Source organism: Taurulus bubalis, assembly GCF_910589615.1.
Source record: "Taurulus bubalis genome assembly, chromosome: 13".
Lineage (NCBI taxonomy): Eukaryota > Metazoa > Chordata > Actinopteri > Perciformes > Cottidae > Taurulus > Taurulus bubalis.
The window spans coordinates 2409239-2423679 of record NC_136601.1 but is presented as its reverse complement, the minus strand read 5'-3'; the positions used below and the strand labels follow the sequence as shown (position 1 = coordinate 2423679).

The 14441-nt window shown below is 45.6% G+C and overlaps 1 protein-coding gene across 1 annotated transcript; it reads left to right on the top strand.

Moving 5' to 3' along the window:
• Positions 1-3894: 3894 nt before the first annotated feature.
• Positions 3895-11682, top strand: g3bp1 (GTPase activating protein (SH3 domain) binding protein 1). Its single transcript, XM_079229088.1, has 12 exons — positions 3895-3928; positions 6351-6467; positions 6547-6628; positions 7492-7665; positions 7745-7835; positions 8233-8326; positions 8736-8985; positions 9090-9194; positions 9440-9557; positions 9699-9824; positions 10275-10384; positions 10469-11682. Exons 2-12 carry the CDS (start codon positions 6373-6375, stop codon positions 10745-10747), a joined length of 1524 nt encoding a protein of 507 aa, XP_079085214.1. The 5' UTR covers positions 3895-3928; positions 6351-6372; the 3' UTR covers positions 10748-11682.
• Positions 11683-14441: the final 2759 nt, after the last annotated feature.

The window sequence follows — 14441 nt, the reverse complement described above, 5'->3', positions numbered from 1 at the left end:
GGACTCTTTTTATTTTATATATTGTGTGTTTGTTTTTTTTTGCTTCAAGAGTTGTTCATTTTTATTTTCCACGCGTGTCCCAGACATGACACGCGTGTACTGACATATGAACCAATAAAGAGGATGTGTGTGGGCATCTTTTAACCAGGGGGAAGTCTCGCAGGCTGAGAGTGTTTTCCTCCTAATCAACATGTTTCAGCGCAGCGCCGGAACTCTTCCCATGAATAAAAGACTCTGAAAAGATCTCTGCATGCATTCATATCTTTCTAACGTCTCACTCTGAGCGTCACCTTCTCATCTCTTCTGGAGAAGCTCATCGGTCACATGGTCGGACCGCCGGTCTCTGTGCAGTGAGATGTGCTTCATTGGTCAGAACTCAAACTTAATCTCAAACCTAAATTCTTGGTAAGTGTTCAGTTTTTTCCAGTCAGCTACCTGGAAATGCACAACGGTCTCCATACATAGACTTTGAATCGTGCTGAGATCTCGCCATCTTGGATTACGGCCGTAAACGTGTGGTGTCGACTTCTATACAACCAGAGGAGTCGACCCCTGGTGGTCAGGAGAGAGAATGCAGCTCAAACACAGGAAGCATAGACTTCTATACAACCAGAGGAATCGCCCCTTGGTGGTCAGGAGAGAGAATGCAGCTCTAACACAGGAAGCATAGACTTCTATACAACCAGAGGAGTCACCCCCTGGTGGTCAGGAGAGAGAATGCAGCTCTAACACAGGAAGCATAGACTTCTATACAACCAGAGGAGTCGCCCCTTGGTGGTCAGGAGAGAGAATGCAGCTCTAACACAGGAAGCATAGACTTCTATACAACCAGAGGAGTCACCCCCTGGTGGTCAGGAGAGAGAATGCAGCTCTAACACAGGAAGCATATACTTCTATACAACCAGAGGAGTCACCCCCTGGTGGTCAGGAGAGAGAATGCAGCTCTAACACAGGAAGCATAGACTTCTATACAACCAGAGGAGTCGCCCCTTGGTGGTCAGGAGAGAGAATGCAGCTCTAACACAGGAAGCATAGACTTCTATACAACCAGAGGAGTCACCCCCTGGTGGTCAGGAGAGAGAATGCAGCTCTAACACAGGAAGCATAGACTTCTATACAACCAGAGGAGTCACCCCCTGGTGGTCAGGAGAGAGAATGCAGCTCTAACACAGGAAGCATAGACTTCTATACAACCAGAGGAGTCGCCCCTTGGTGGTCAGGAGAGAGAATGCAGCTCTAACACAGGAAGCATAGACTTCTATACAACCAGAGTCTCCCCTGGTTTCACTCGGCAGAATCAGTCAATCCCCATAAATCTCTTTGTTAAAATGAACAACTTTACAGAATCAATAATCATGTTAACCGTCCCCGCTTGTCATTGACAAATGATTAGTGAGCTGTTGGTGTTTCTTTCCTGTGAGAAAGTGTAATCAGGCAGTGAGTGAAAGCGTCTGTGTGGATGTGCTGTAAGAACACCATAAAACGCTGTTAATAATAAGCTGCTATTGGTAAACATAAAGTGCACACATGTATTTAGATTCTGTTTGTTGAATATTTTAACTTTGTGGCTTTAGCTACGACCTATAGCCCAAACAACAAGGCCATAAACAATACGAGGCCAACAACAACAACACAACAACAACATTTGGGTCAAAGAAGCACTGACTAGACTTCACAACATGCCTCCATGGCCTGAGTTACATGAAGTGTTGGAGGCTCCGAGCTGCTCGCGGTCCCCTGGGAGACGAGCACCCTGTTACCATCCCCACCCGCTCATCCAGACTCCGGTGTCAAGAATGTGAAACAACAGGCGGGGCCACAGAGGCCCCTCCTCCCCTCTGCCCACACCCACCCTGAGGCCACAGAGGCCCCTCCTCCTCTCTGCCCACACCCAAGCTGAGGCCACAGAGGCCCCTCCTCCCCCCGGTCCCTCTCCCCCACCCTGAGGCTCAGAGGCCCCTCCTCCCCCCGGTCCCTCTCCCCCACCCTGAGGCCACAGAGGCCCCTCCTCCCCTCTGCCCACACCCACCCTGAGGCCACAGAGGCCCCTCCTCCCCCCGGTCCCTCTCCCCCACCCTGAGGCTCAGAGGCCCCTCCTCCCCCCGGTCCCTCTCCCCCACCCTGAGGCCACAGAGGCGGGTGCTAAGTCTTTTTTCTGCTTCTTTTCTGGGAAATGTCGCTGCAACCTTTTATAAAAATTAACCTCAAACACACACACCGGACTTTGCTCCAGCTTGTTTCACCTGCTCATCTAAAAAAAAAAATAAGTGCATGATTTTATATATATATATATATATATGCATGTATGTAAAAAACAACTTATTATGAACACATTTCTTGTTTCCTGAGTGGAATAAGCAGCAAGATATTGCAAATTTCTTGGAAAAGCAAACCTACAAACGTTTGCATTTGTAGAGTAAAACACTAAGAGTCTATGCACACAGATGTTTATTCTCAAAACTCATAACAGTATCAGAACAATGGCTTTAAAGATGATATGAACAGTTATCATATGGTCCTGTATCGTAAACTCAACATCAACATCAACAGCCCTTGCACCGCTTGTGTTGTTTAGTCACTGTAAATACTTATATACACTTTATATACACTGCACATACTTTGCATTTTTGCACTTTCTGTATTGTTTATTTCCTAAATTAATACGCTCTGTTGTTGTATATATTCAGTATTTTGCATTCCTGATATTTTTGTGTGTCTTTTTTGTGTCTTCTATGTAAGTTGCTTGCTACTGTGAAAACACTAATTTCCCCTTAGGGATAAACAAAGTTTACATCTATCTATCTATCTATCTATCTATCTAAAATACAGCATATTGTAATACATGTACAATGTACAGTCCCTCAAAAACTGTCCTCCATTGTTGTACACATCAGCAAACCTGAATCCCATGTATAGACTTCACTAGTATTAGGTTGCAGGTGTTTTAACAGGTGCATTATTCATGCATCAGATGCTTTAAGGTCATTTACATGTTTTTGGAAACATGCAACATTAAACCGCAGTATCAACTGCAATGATGTGGACTTTTAAGGAACGTTTTTACACCGTCATGTGTCTGTCAGAGTGCGTATCGGCTCATGGAACCAAAAAACACAACGCACCGACACACAGGTGAAGATAACAAGCTTCATATTGTTAAATAACACAACCAGGTGGTCGGTCTGAACAGGTGAACACACCTGGCACTGCATTATATAAAGACAGAACGGACACGTGCAGGTTTATGTAACGCATGACCAATCAGGTGTGCAGGTAGTCATGTGATGTAAATGGCGGGAAAAGTGGTAACTGCAGTTAGGGGGAGAAATAGTGTGCGACACACAAAATAGGGAAACAGAGCAGGTAACTGAAAGCATGTTTAGGAGTTGTTTGAGGTCAATTGTGACCAACACAACCTCTGAGATGCGGAGTTTGTCCCATTTGAGACGTTACACCAATGAAACGGCACTATATTTGATGAGTCACCCGCTGTAATTAAATAAAAAGCAAAGTTTTGTCGCCCCTAAGCGGGGAAGAGGCTCCGGTGCACCGCCTTAGCTGCTGCGAAGCTCCAACAAACAAACAACCGGCACGCCCCGGCCGACTAAACCATCGCACCTCCCGGCCGCTACTGTGACGCGATTGGCCTGGTCGAGAAACCCAAGGCGCCGACACAGCGCTTCGGGATTGGCTGAGATTTTAAGAAGCCCCTCCCCTCTCCCTCTGTAGCGCTAAAACTATTGGCGGAGGAGTCGCACGGCTTCAATCTCATTGGCCAGAGGCCTCGTAAGAGGCGGGATGTCAGGTTTGGTTGCGGAGCTGAAACCGGTAACCGAGCACTCAAGCACGTTGCGAAGCTGCCGAGGTGATTCAAAGAAATCACTCCGTTTTCTAAATCGACGATTTATTTTTGATAGTCGACCCACAGGTGAGTTGATACTTATTTCACAAACAATCACGTATTCCTGTTACAAACAACAAATCGCAAACGGGGTTTCCCTGTGTCGTGGTCGGTAGATTAACTGGTGGGTCGCTTTTTTTTTTTTTCACGGCTCCGTCTACATCCTGGTGAGGACGTTAATAGCCGGTAGCGCGGCGGTTATGTTGTAAATTAAATAATACGTGTGGCGGTGATGGACTTTAAAGCGCCGGCAGGTGATGAAGTAGTTACAGCTGTGTTGAAACGTCGGGGTATAGCCATCGACATCCCGGGTCCGGTTTTCACTTAGGCCTTCCAGGATGTACCCACCGCCCATGTGGAGCCCACTCCAAGCTCCCATCCAGTCGTGACTCCCTCCCTTCGCGTCCTCTCTCCTTCATAATCTTGTTTTTTTGGGGGGAGGTTCTTCTCCACAATCTTCCCACCGGTCCTCCCGCAGGTTTCCCCCCCGGTATGAGCCCGTTAACCGGGTTAACTTGCCCATCACCGGCTGCTCAGAGTAGCCGGTAAGACACGTGTTGGGGCCTTTTGTCTGCCATGCCATGCTTTGCACTTTCTACACAAGCTGCTCTCTGCAGCCATGCCCTTATATGCACTTCATCTCTTCAAATGCACGTGGATGCATTCTAGCTCCTAACTCCCACCTCTCTCTGACCTGAGGGCCCAGCACACCTGCAGCTCTTTGGGGCTACTCCTCACAGGTGATTGGCTTAATAAGCCGGATCTGTGTGTGTGTGGAGGCGGTTTGCCAGAACAGATGGCTGGGTTGTGTGGACAGGTGTGGCAGGCAGTCTGGTGGCTGGTTTTAGCCTCCTTACCATTGATTACACTCCACTTTTAGACCATTACTGTTTGTTCTGCAGTGTTTCAGAGCTAAGTCGGCTGCTGTTCAGTCACATGTACATCAGGGAAAACTCACTAAAGCTCTAAATCTGCAGCTGTGATACTTATTTACACCGTAAAGATCTCCAGGTTGAAGAATACAACATCTTTGTGCCCGGAAAGATTTGCACCCTCGATTCACAAAGTGAGATTGTAGCTTTTGGGTCTTTTTTATTGGATCGTTGACGGGATAAAGAACATCACCATCCTTTTATGTTTTAGTCGTTATTCCTTAGTATGAAGATCAGCTAGCAGGGACTTGAAACTTGTGTCTGCAAGCCATCAAACCCGACAGGCGCATGTGCAAACATTCACATAGGTGGAGGCTTGCTTTTACGGCACAGTCGCATTACCACGTAAAATAATAAATGTACAGGAAACTAAAGAATGTGGGTGTGTTGGGGCGAGCGTCAAAGTGAAAATCGCCATTAACCACCCGTCCCCGATCAAGGCATTGCATCTGAATACACGGGTATATTTAGTGTTTAGGTAGAGTCCACATAGGAGGGTGGGGGTCAGTGGCAGGAACAAAATGTCCTCCATAAAGATGTGTGTCCAGTGCATCGTTATGGGCAAAACTTTTTATGGCAATATCGTGACCACGATTTACCGTTAATTGTGCAGTCGTCCACCGGCTCACGTGGACGGACGCGTCGCCTCGAGCCAGAAGCCACCCGCTTTAATTTGTGGACTCTCTCCAGTGACTGACTCTGGATCAGCCGGAGTTGAAGGTTAACCGGCACCTGAAATAAAACCGCATCCCGAATGATCCAGTCCACGTTTGAAGGTCAAATGGGACCCGACTTGTAAAAGGAAACGAAGCCGCTGGTTATTTGAGTCCACGCCCTCGATTTTAAACAAACAAAAGCATGGAGAGTGCTTTTTCTAAATGTGCATTAAGGTTAATTTGAGCAGAGGAAATGACATTAAAGTGCAGCGGCTTCATCCACTCGGTATGGAAACAAACCGCCGGGTTTGTTCCTGAGCGGCCGGTTCCTCGTCTCTGTGCCCAGATGCTCGTCGGGCTCCGTCAGCTTCGCAGATCAAGACTCACTTCTTCTCGCCGCTGGCGTTTTATTCAGAAGAATAAATTAAAATGTGCGCGGGCTCCAGTCGGCGGATGATTCATCATCACACAAATGTAGTGTTTTTATCGGCTCTGTGTGTGTGTGTGTGTGTGTGTGTGTGTGTGTGATATCTGGGAGCAAAGGCACAAAACGCCGCCTGACATCAGGGCTCAAGACTTAACTTTCAAAAGCCCAAGAAATGCTAATGCCAACATGGCCGCCGTCCAGCTGCTTACAGCAGCAGACTAACGTCACGGCAGCCAGCGGTCATTCTAACTATGAAGTGATCAGTTCATCTTTTGGTCGAATATCAGAAAATAATAAATTCTCATTTACAATGTGCCAGAACGTCACAACGTTAAACATTTCAGGAGCTGAAAGCTGATTTCTTCCTTCATGAATGACTCAAACATCACGTTTTTCTGTTTAACCGTCACTCTTCTTCTTCTTCTTCCTCGCAGAGACTTCCAGCTGACCAAAGAAATGGTGATGGAGAAGCCAAGTGCCCAGCTGGTCGGGCGAGAGTTTGTCCGACAGTATTACACGCTGCTGAACCAGGCGCCCGACTACCTGCACAGGTGAGACCCTCACCTGCGGGTCAGAGGTCACTGAACCCTCGGCATATAAACTAAACTAACAACCCGTCTCTTCTTTCAGGTTCTATGGGAAGAACTCGTCCTACGTTCACGGCGGCCTGGACAACAACGGCAAGCCGGTGGAGGCGGTTTACGGACAATCTGTAAGCGGTGCAGCAGATAAAAGCTTTTTCCTCCGTAGTTTCCACCGAGCGGCTCTTCACTCCCACGCTCAAACTCTGAGGGTCGAGGTCGTCTGTCTGCCAGCAAGAGCCTTAAAAGGCCGTTATGAAGAGATGAGGATATTCTTTTTATTTACAAAACTGTCTAACTTCTGTTGCAGTTTCCTTTTTAGACTTTAAATGAGAAACCCTTTGTAAGAATGTAGAGCTGAAAGCGTGCTCTGTATATATTTATATTATATCCACGATATGAGACCAGATATCGTCTGAGATTTAGAATATTATAAGATGACATCAGTGAACTCATCAGACTGTTCTAATATTAGTCATTAAGTCCACTTTACGGATGTTTATTCAGCCAAGATCTCATGTTTTATTGAAACGCCAATACTCAAAACGTTGTATTTGGTCCAAAATCTTGTGTATTTTTTTATTTTCGTCATATTGCCCAGCACTAAAATATAGTGAACAGTAGTGTGACTAGAATATAAATGTTTTCTTTATTAAATGTGCAGCAGCTCGTCAGTCAGAAACTTAAAAAGCCTCCAAATTCTGTGTTGGGAAGAAAAACACTCGTATAAATCATCATCACAGCAGCTAGAAGAAGAAAAGCCATGGTTTAATATTCCAATATCACGTCTAACGCTGTGCAGAACAAAGAAGTCTGGACTTTTTTAAACGGGTATAAAATGGTTTTAGTCAGAGCAGCAAGTTTTCTTAAAGTCTGGAGACATTATTTGGTTCCTCTGAATAACATTTACAATAAAAGCAAATCAAACGGAGCAGAAGCATTAAAGAAGAATAAAGTTCCAGTGAGATTTTTTTTATTTTTTATTTTTTTGCAGGAGATCCACAAGCGGGTGATGGCTCTGAGTTTCCGTGACTGCCACACCAAGATCCGGCACGTGGACGCCCACGCCACCCTGACGGAGGGCGTGGTGGTGCAGGTGATGGGCGAGCTGTCCAACAACATGCAGCCCATGAGGAAGTTCATGCAGACCTTCGTGCTGGCGCCCGAGGTCCGTAGCCCCGCCCCTTCCGTAGCCCCGCCCCTTCCGATGAAGACGTTTTTAATGCTCCGTGTCTTTCCTCCTTCAGGGCACCGTTGCAAACAAATTCTACGTCCACAACGACGTGTTCCGCTACCAGGACGAGGTGTTCGGGGACTCTGACTCGGAGCCTCCAGAAGGTGAGCTTCTGGACCGTCTGATGTTTGTTATTCACGACGTTGCGGGATTCTCCTTCATTCTCTGGAGCAGTGATTTTCAACCTTTCTTGAGCCGCGTATGTATGCTAGGTCATTATTGCGCTACCTACTGGCATGGAAGAGTATTTCATTACTAGACTTCCACTATATTGCAGGCACAGACGCTCAACAATGGAATACAACGACTAAATCATATTGTTTTTGGACCGATTAAGTGACATTGGACATTTTCCCACGGCTCACTGGTTGAAAATCAGCGCTCTAAAGAGTGAAGCTCGCCAGCTTCCTCGTGACCAGTGTGGCTTTTCTCTGTTTCGAGCGGCTTAAAGTAAAAGTGGATCTTTATTTGTCGTCCTGAACACGTTAGTTGTGTTTTCAGAGTCTGAGGACGAGGTGGAGGAGATCGAGGAGAGGGTTCCCTCCCCTGACGTGGCGCAGGAGGAGTCCGCCTCCTTCTACGACCCGACGCCCTGGTATGTCGTGAACGCTTCACCTGCTTTTATGTTTTATACATCATGTCAATGTTCTTTAAGTCTGTAACTCTGAGCCTCAAGCTCAACATCTCCACCTGTGGCCTTGACTCTAAAAGTCCAGCTCCTCTATGGAAACGCCTCCATGACTCAAACGGTCTTTGTGCAAAATAACAGTTGGAATGCCAGAAGTCATCTAAGTGTTTTTTTAATGAATTGGAAAACACTGGAATATATATCCAACATGTTTTTATGTTACCAATGTTGGAAAAAAAATGGCTTCATAGATGCTTTGAGGAGCTCAGAATATTTTTTTCCTGGCTAGATTTTAAATGAGAAAGGTGTCTTGGAGTTCAGAGGTTAAAGTCTCCGTCGTTGAGCAGCACGATTAACCGCCTCGCACCGTCTTTAGTTCAGAGCCGACGGCTCCTGGTGACGACGACGAGGAGGAGGAGGAAGAGGCAGCGAGTCCAGAGCCGGAGGTCGAGTTGAAGGAGGTCGACGTTGTGGAGCTGAAGCCGGAGACGACGGCGGCGGCGGAGACGCAGGCGGAAACAAACGCGTCCGACGACCAGAAAGAGAAAAGCGCCGCCGGCGCCCCCAACGCAGAACCCACCGCCGCGCCCGCAGAACCCACGCCCGCCGCGCCAGAGGAAAACCGGGTAGGTCTGAGCCAGCGGAACCAGAACCTCACCGCTGTCGTCTTTGAAGGCTGGATCTCTGGTCGTCCGGCAGCTCTAAGTGTCTCCGTTGTTTCTCCTCGCAGCCGTTCTCCTGGGCGTCCGTCACCAGTAAGAACCTCCCTCCCAGTGGGGCCGTCCCAGTCTCAGGAATCCCCCCACACGTCGTCAAAGCCGCTCCCGCAGCACCGGTAGGTTTGCAACACAAATCACCTCTCCGTCAAACTTTAGAAGGTAACATCTGGTGTTTCCTGATCTTAAGGCCTCTAGTCGCTCTCCAAAAACCAGAGTCTTCTTTTGGAAACGTTCCCAGAGACACTAGCTTCCTCCTTTTACGATGATGAATCCCAGCTGTTGTTGTTATAAAAGTTATATATAAAGTCGTGACCTCGGCTCGTTCCTCTCTTCTTGCTAAATAAAGTGTGTTGACTTTCAGCCCAGAGCCGAGGTGAAGTCAGAGTCCCAGACAGCAACACAGAGGCCGCAGAGGGACCAGAGGCCGAGGGAACAGAGGCCTGGAGGTCCGCCGCCGGTGCACAGAGGACCCAGACCAGGTACACACACACACACACACACACACACACACACACACACACACACACACACACACACACACACACACACGTTAATAGAGGCCTTCAGAAACGGTCTCAAACATGACACCATGCTAAGCGTCCCTCTCCGTTGTCTTTCAGTTCGGGAGGGCGAGCAGGGCGAGACCGAGGGTCGCCGGGTCGTCCGGTACCCCGACGCCCAGCAGCTCTTTGTGGGGAACGTCCCTCACGACGTGGACAAGACGGAGCTCAAGGAGTTCTTTGAGCGTGAGTTGTGTTTTTTATTTTATTTAGTGCTCAAAAACAGGAGGTTCTTACGGTCATGGAATTTTAAAATGGTTACTTCCAGAACCTGGAAAAGTCCTTGAAAAAATAAAATCCCCAAAGTTTAGTAAAAGTCATGTAAATGTGTTATATTCATGTGTTCATGTCGTTCATTTACGCTTGAAATAATGAATATGCTTTTAAAAGAAAATATAAGCAGGCATACATACAGGCATCTATATAATGTTTATTCTTTTAATCAAACTATTGTCTCATTCATTTGTGTCATTTAAGGTTTACTGTATGCTTTGTGTTCTCATTGTTAGTTTAAATACTACATTTACTCACTTTTTACTGTTTACACCCAGATTTCACTAAATGTTTGTAATGGAAAAGCGTGTGTGTGTGTGTGTGTGTGTGTGTGCACCCTGTTAACCGATCCGTCTCCTCCAGAGTACGGCACAGTCCTGGAGCTGAGGATCAACAGCGGAGGGAAGCTTCCAAACTTTGGCTTCGTGGTGTTCGACGACTCTGAACCGGTCCAGAAGATCCTCAGCAACCGGGTGAGACGGCCGCTGCAGTTTGTATATTTGAGAAGAAAATAAAGTTTTCACAAACAAAAAGTAACTTTTTATTTTTTATTCCAGCCCATCAAGTTCAGAGGCGACGTCCGGCTGAACGTGGAGGAGAAGAAGACCCGGTCGGCCCGCGAGGGCGACAGGCGGGACATCCGGCCCCGCGGTCCAGGAGGCCCCGGCGGGCCCCGGGAGAGAATAGGAGGCGGAGGTGGAGGAGGAAGCGGCGGCGGAGGAGGAGGACCCCGAGGCCCCCCCACCCGCGGAGGCATGGCACAGAAACCCAGCTTCGGCTCCGGGCGGGGCGCCGCGCCCAGCGAGGGCCGCTACGCCCCCCAGCAGCGCCAGTGAGGAACGTCTGGCTCCCAACACACCAGTTAGATAACAGAGTGGTTCTTTTATTGTTATTTCTCGTCCCTTTTTGTTGTTTTTTTGTTTTTACCGCAGCAGGAACCAATTAGACAAACGTTAAATATAACAGAAACCTTTTCTTTACGCTGCAGAACGAGTAGGATACAAGTCACACACACACACACACACACTCACTCGTGTCCTGGTTCCTGACCCGGTTCCTCCTCGTTCTCTCTCCTAAACGTGGGCGTTCTACTATCTGGGGGTTTCTGAGGGTAACTGACGCAGGTTTGGTTGAGAGCGTTCACGTCAGATCGCCGCCAGTCTCTCCATGCATCTCATGAAGATGGCCGCCTCCTCTTCCTCCTCCTCCTCTTCCTCCACCTGCTGCTGTTTGTTTCCCTCTGAGGAATCCAGAATGTCACTCCTTTTTTATTTGTTTTTTTTAAACCCATCTCTTCCTCCACCAACACATGTATTAACTGGACGTTTTATTATTTTCTGGCTCATTTTTGTTTATTTTTTTTCCCGCTGAACTTTGAATTTATTAAGAAACAAAAGTCAAAACACGCAAACACATGACAAAAAAAGAAGGGGTAAATACTACTTGAATTGGGGATTAAAAACCCAGAGGCTAGGTTTTTTTTTTTTCGCGTTCTCTCTCCCTGTTTCTTAAAGGAACGTGTACTTTACTGCTTGGGCAATCCTGTGTATTGCTGCCACCGTTGTATCTGGCGATGGGTCTGTCTTATCTTTTTATTCTACCAGGTCAAGAGCTGAACTGTAGTGTTTTTATTTGAGTACTGTGGGCTTAACGTGTGGATCTGAACGGAGCATGTATCAAATCCTGTCGGGCTTCTGCTACCAATGCACTTCATTCATCATGTTTAAAGAAATGAGCTCACCTGCCGATGAGAGAACTAAATTAAAAGTGATTTACTGTTTTAAACCTGCTGGTCTGAGTTTGATCTTTTTAACTGATGAGATCTCTTTATAGGATGGAGCATGAAGGAGAAACACTTATAACATATTATGTGTAAGGTTTGACTACTGTATCAAACTTCTTATTCCAGTACATTTTAAATGATTTCTTACCCATATTTTATGAGTAATTTCTGGGTTATTTCTAACTTTTTCCCACTTGTTATACTTTTATATATTTTTAAAGTAACTGACATTTTCATAATATTCATTACATTTTCACTCAGTCTTTACAATTTAATATATGTTTTTTTTATACATTTGGAGGTTTTTAAACTCATTAACATAAGTGTGATATTTAGGTCGTGTCTATATGGGAGCCTGATGAATTACTCAGTTTTAATATTTTCTACAAATAAATACTTTATATGTACCGTTATGGCAAAACTACATTCTCCTAAATTATCATGTAACAAGTCATCATGTTTCACATGTTTTTCCAGTTTATTTGTATTTCTTATGTGCAGCTCTTTCTTTACTGAAGTCATGGATCCTGCTGACCTGTACTGGTTTTACTGGGACGCTCGAAGAGAACAGGCATCAAGTAAATGTTGCATGTTTGTTAAAGACCCTTAAATTAGTAAAATACAGTTAAATAGAGAAGATGCAGAAAATAAGGATTAGCAACAAAAACAACCAAATGAAACATTGTAACTCTTAAACACGTTGCTGAATATTAAACTAATGAAACATTGTAACACATTGCTGAATATTAAACTAATAAAACATTGTAACACGTTGCTGAATATTAAACTAATGAAACATTGTAACTCTTAAACACGTTGCTGAATATTAAACTAATGAAACATTGTAACTCTTAAACACGTTGCTGAATATTAAACTAATGAAACATTGTAACTCTTAAACACGTTGCTGAATATTAAACTAATGAAACATTGTAACACATTGCTGAATATTAAACTAATGAAACATTGTAACACGTTGCTGAATATTAAACTAATGAAACATTGTAACACGTTGCTGAATATTAAACTAATGAAACATTGTAACACATTGCTGAATATTAAACTAATGAAACAGTGTAACACGTTGCTGAATATTAAACTAATGAAACATTGTAACACGTTGCTGAATATTAAACTAATGAAACATTGTAACACATTGCTGAATATTAAACTAATGAAACATTGTAACTCCTAAACACGTTGCTGAATATTAAACTAATGAAACATTGTAACACGTTGCTGAATATTAAACTAATGAAACATTGTAACACGTTGCTGAATATTAAGGAACTAGTTAAAACAGGAGGGTTGGTGTCAAGTTGGTCGTCCAGAACCGCTGCAGCGATAATTAACATGTTTTATTACTGATATCAAAACACACAGTATGGACACTTTACTTCCTTACTTTAAACATTTAAAATATGAATTATTTCAACAGATTAAAGGAGCAGTAGTAGAGATTAGATACCAGATTATGGTCATTTAGAGTCAAACAGACCATAAAGCAGGGGATGCTTTAGGGGCGGGGCTACAAGGTGATTGACAGGTTGACACCACGGTTGGTGTCCGGTCCCGGAGTTGTCCGTGTTTTAGAACTGTTTTCACTTTAAACTCCAGTCTAAAGCAACAGGCAGCAGTAGGCAGCCGGACTGGAGTGCCGTGGTCACTTCTCTTCTTCCAGTTAAAACCCCGGCAGCAGCCTCCGTATCAATTGCAACCTCTGAATGTTTCTCCTGCTGATACCAGAGTAAAGTGCACCGCAGGAAATAAAAGCATTAATGACTCTCTCTCTCTCTCTCGGTCTGCAGGTGAAAGGAATTACCTGATTTGTCGGAGCTGAGTAAACGCAGGACGGCATCACTTTGGTCACACAAGTTTCGTGCCGTTCATTATTAGAAACGGTTCCCAGAGAGGAGATCATTGACGCCCAGTGGAGGTAGAACTGGGTATCATCCGCGTAGCAATGAACCTCGATATTGTGTCGACGTATGACGTGTCACAGAGGTCACATGTGTCCGGTAAACAGGAGGGGACCCACTATAGACCCCTGGGGGACGCCACAGAAAGAGAGGAGGAAACCCACAAACCGAGACGTCCACTTTCTTCTCCAGTTGGATTTCTCTCAGACTTTTCCTCAGCTCTGTACGACTAACATATCCGTATATTACTTCATCATCCACCGGAAAAACTCCCGCCATTTCTGTGAAAACGTACGAGGTCGTGAGTCACACGAGAAGGTGGCGACTTATGGAATTATTGAAGCCTGAACTCACATTTTTTTCCCTTTCTCTTTCACTGTTGTTGTTCCATTATCAAGTTTGCAGCTGTGAGCTTGACGTGTGCATTCAGGTGTGTGTGTGTGTGTGTGTGTGTGTGTGTGTGTGTGTGTGTGTGTGTGTTCCTCCACTCCACTGGGGTTCTGCCTTGAATTTTCCCTTGAACTCAGGATGAACTGAGGAGTGTGTCGGTGCGACGATAATCACACTCAGTCTTAAAGAAACAGGCCTTGAACCCATAACCCTCAGGGTCTTGAAACAAGGCCTTGAACCCAGAACCCTCAGGGTCTTAAAACGAGTCCTTGAACCCAGAACCCTCAGGGTCTTAAAATGAGGCCTTGAACCCAGAACCCTCAGGGTCTTAAAACGAGGCCTTGAACCCAGAACCCTCAGGGTCTTAAAACAAGTCCTTGAACCCAGAACCCTCAGGGTCTTAAAACAAGTCCTTGAACCCAGAACCCTCAGGGTCTT

Bases quoted from the DNA above. Each gene is read 5' to 3' on its own strand.
- g3bp1 (XM_079229088.1), top strand. From the start codon at position 6,373: ATGGTGATGGAGAAGCCAAGTGCCCAGCTGGTCGGGCGAGAGTTTGTC. The intron at 8,327-8,735 runs GTATGTCGTGAA...CACCGTCTTTAG, and splicing joins TTCTACGACCCGACGCCCTG to TTCAGAGCCGACGGCTCCTG. The intron at 9,195-9,439 runs GTAGGTTTGCAA...GTTGACTTTCAG, and splicing joins AAGCCGCTCCCGCAGCACCG to CCCAGAGCCGAGGTGAAGTC.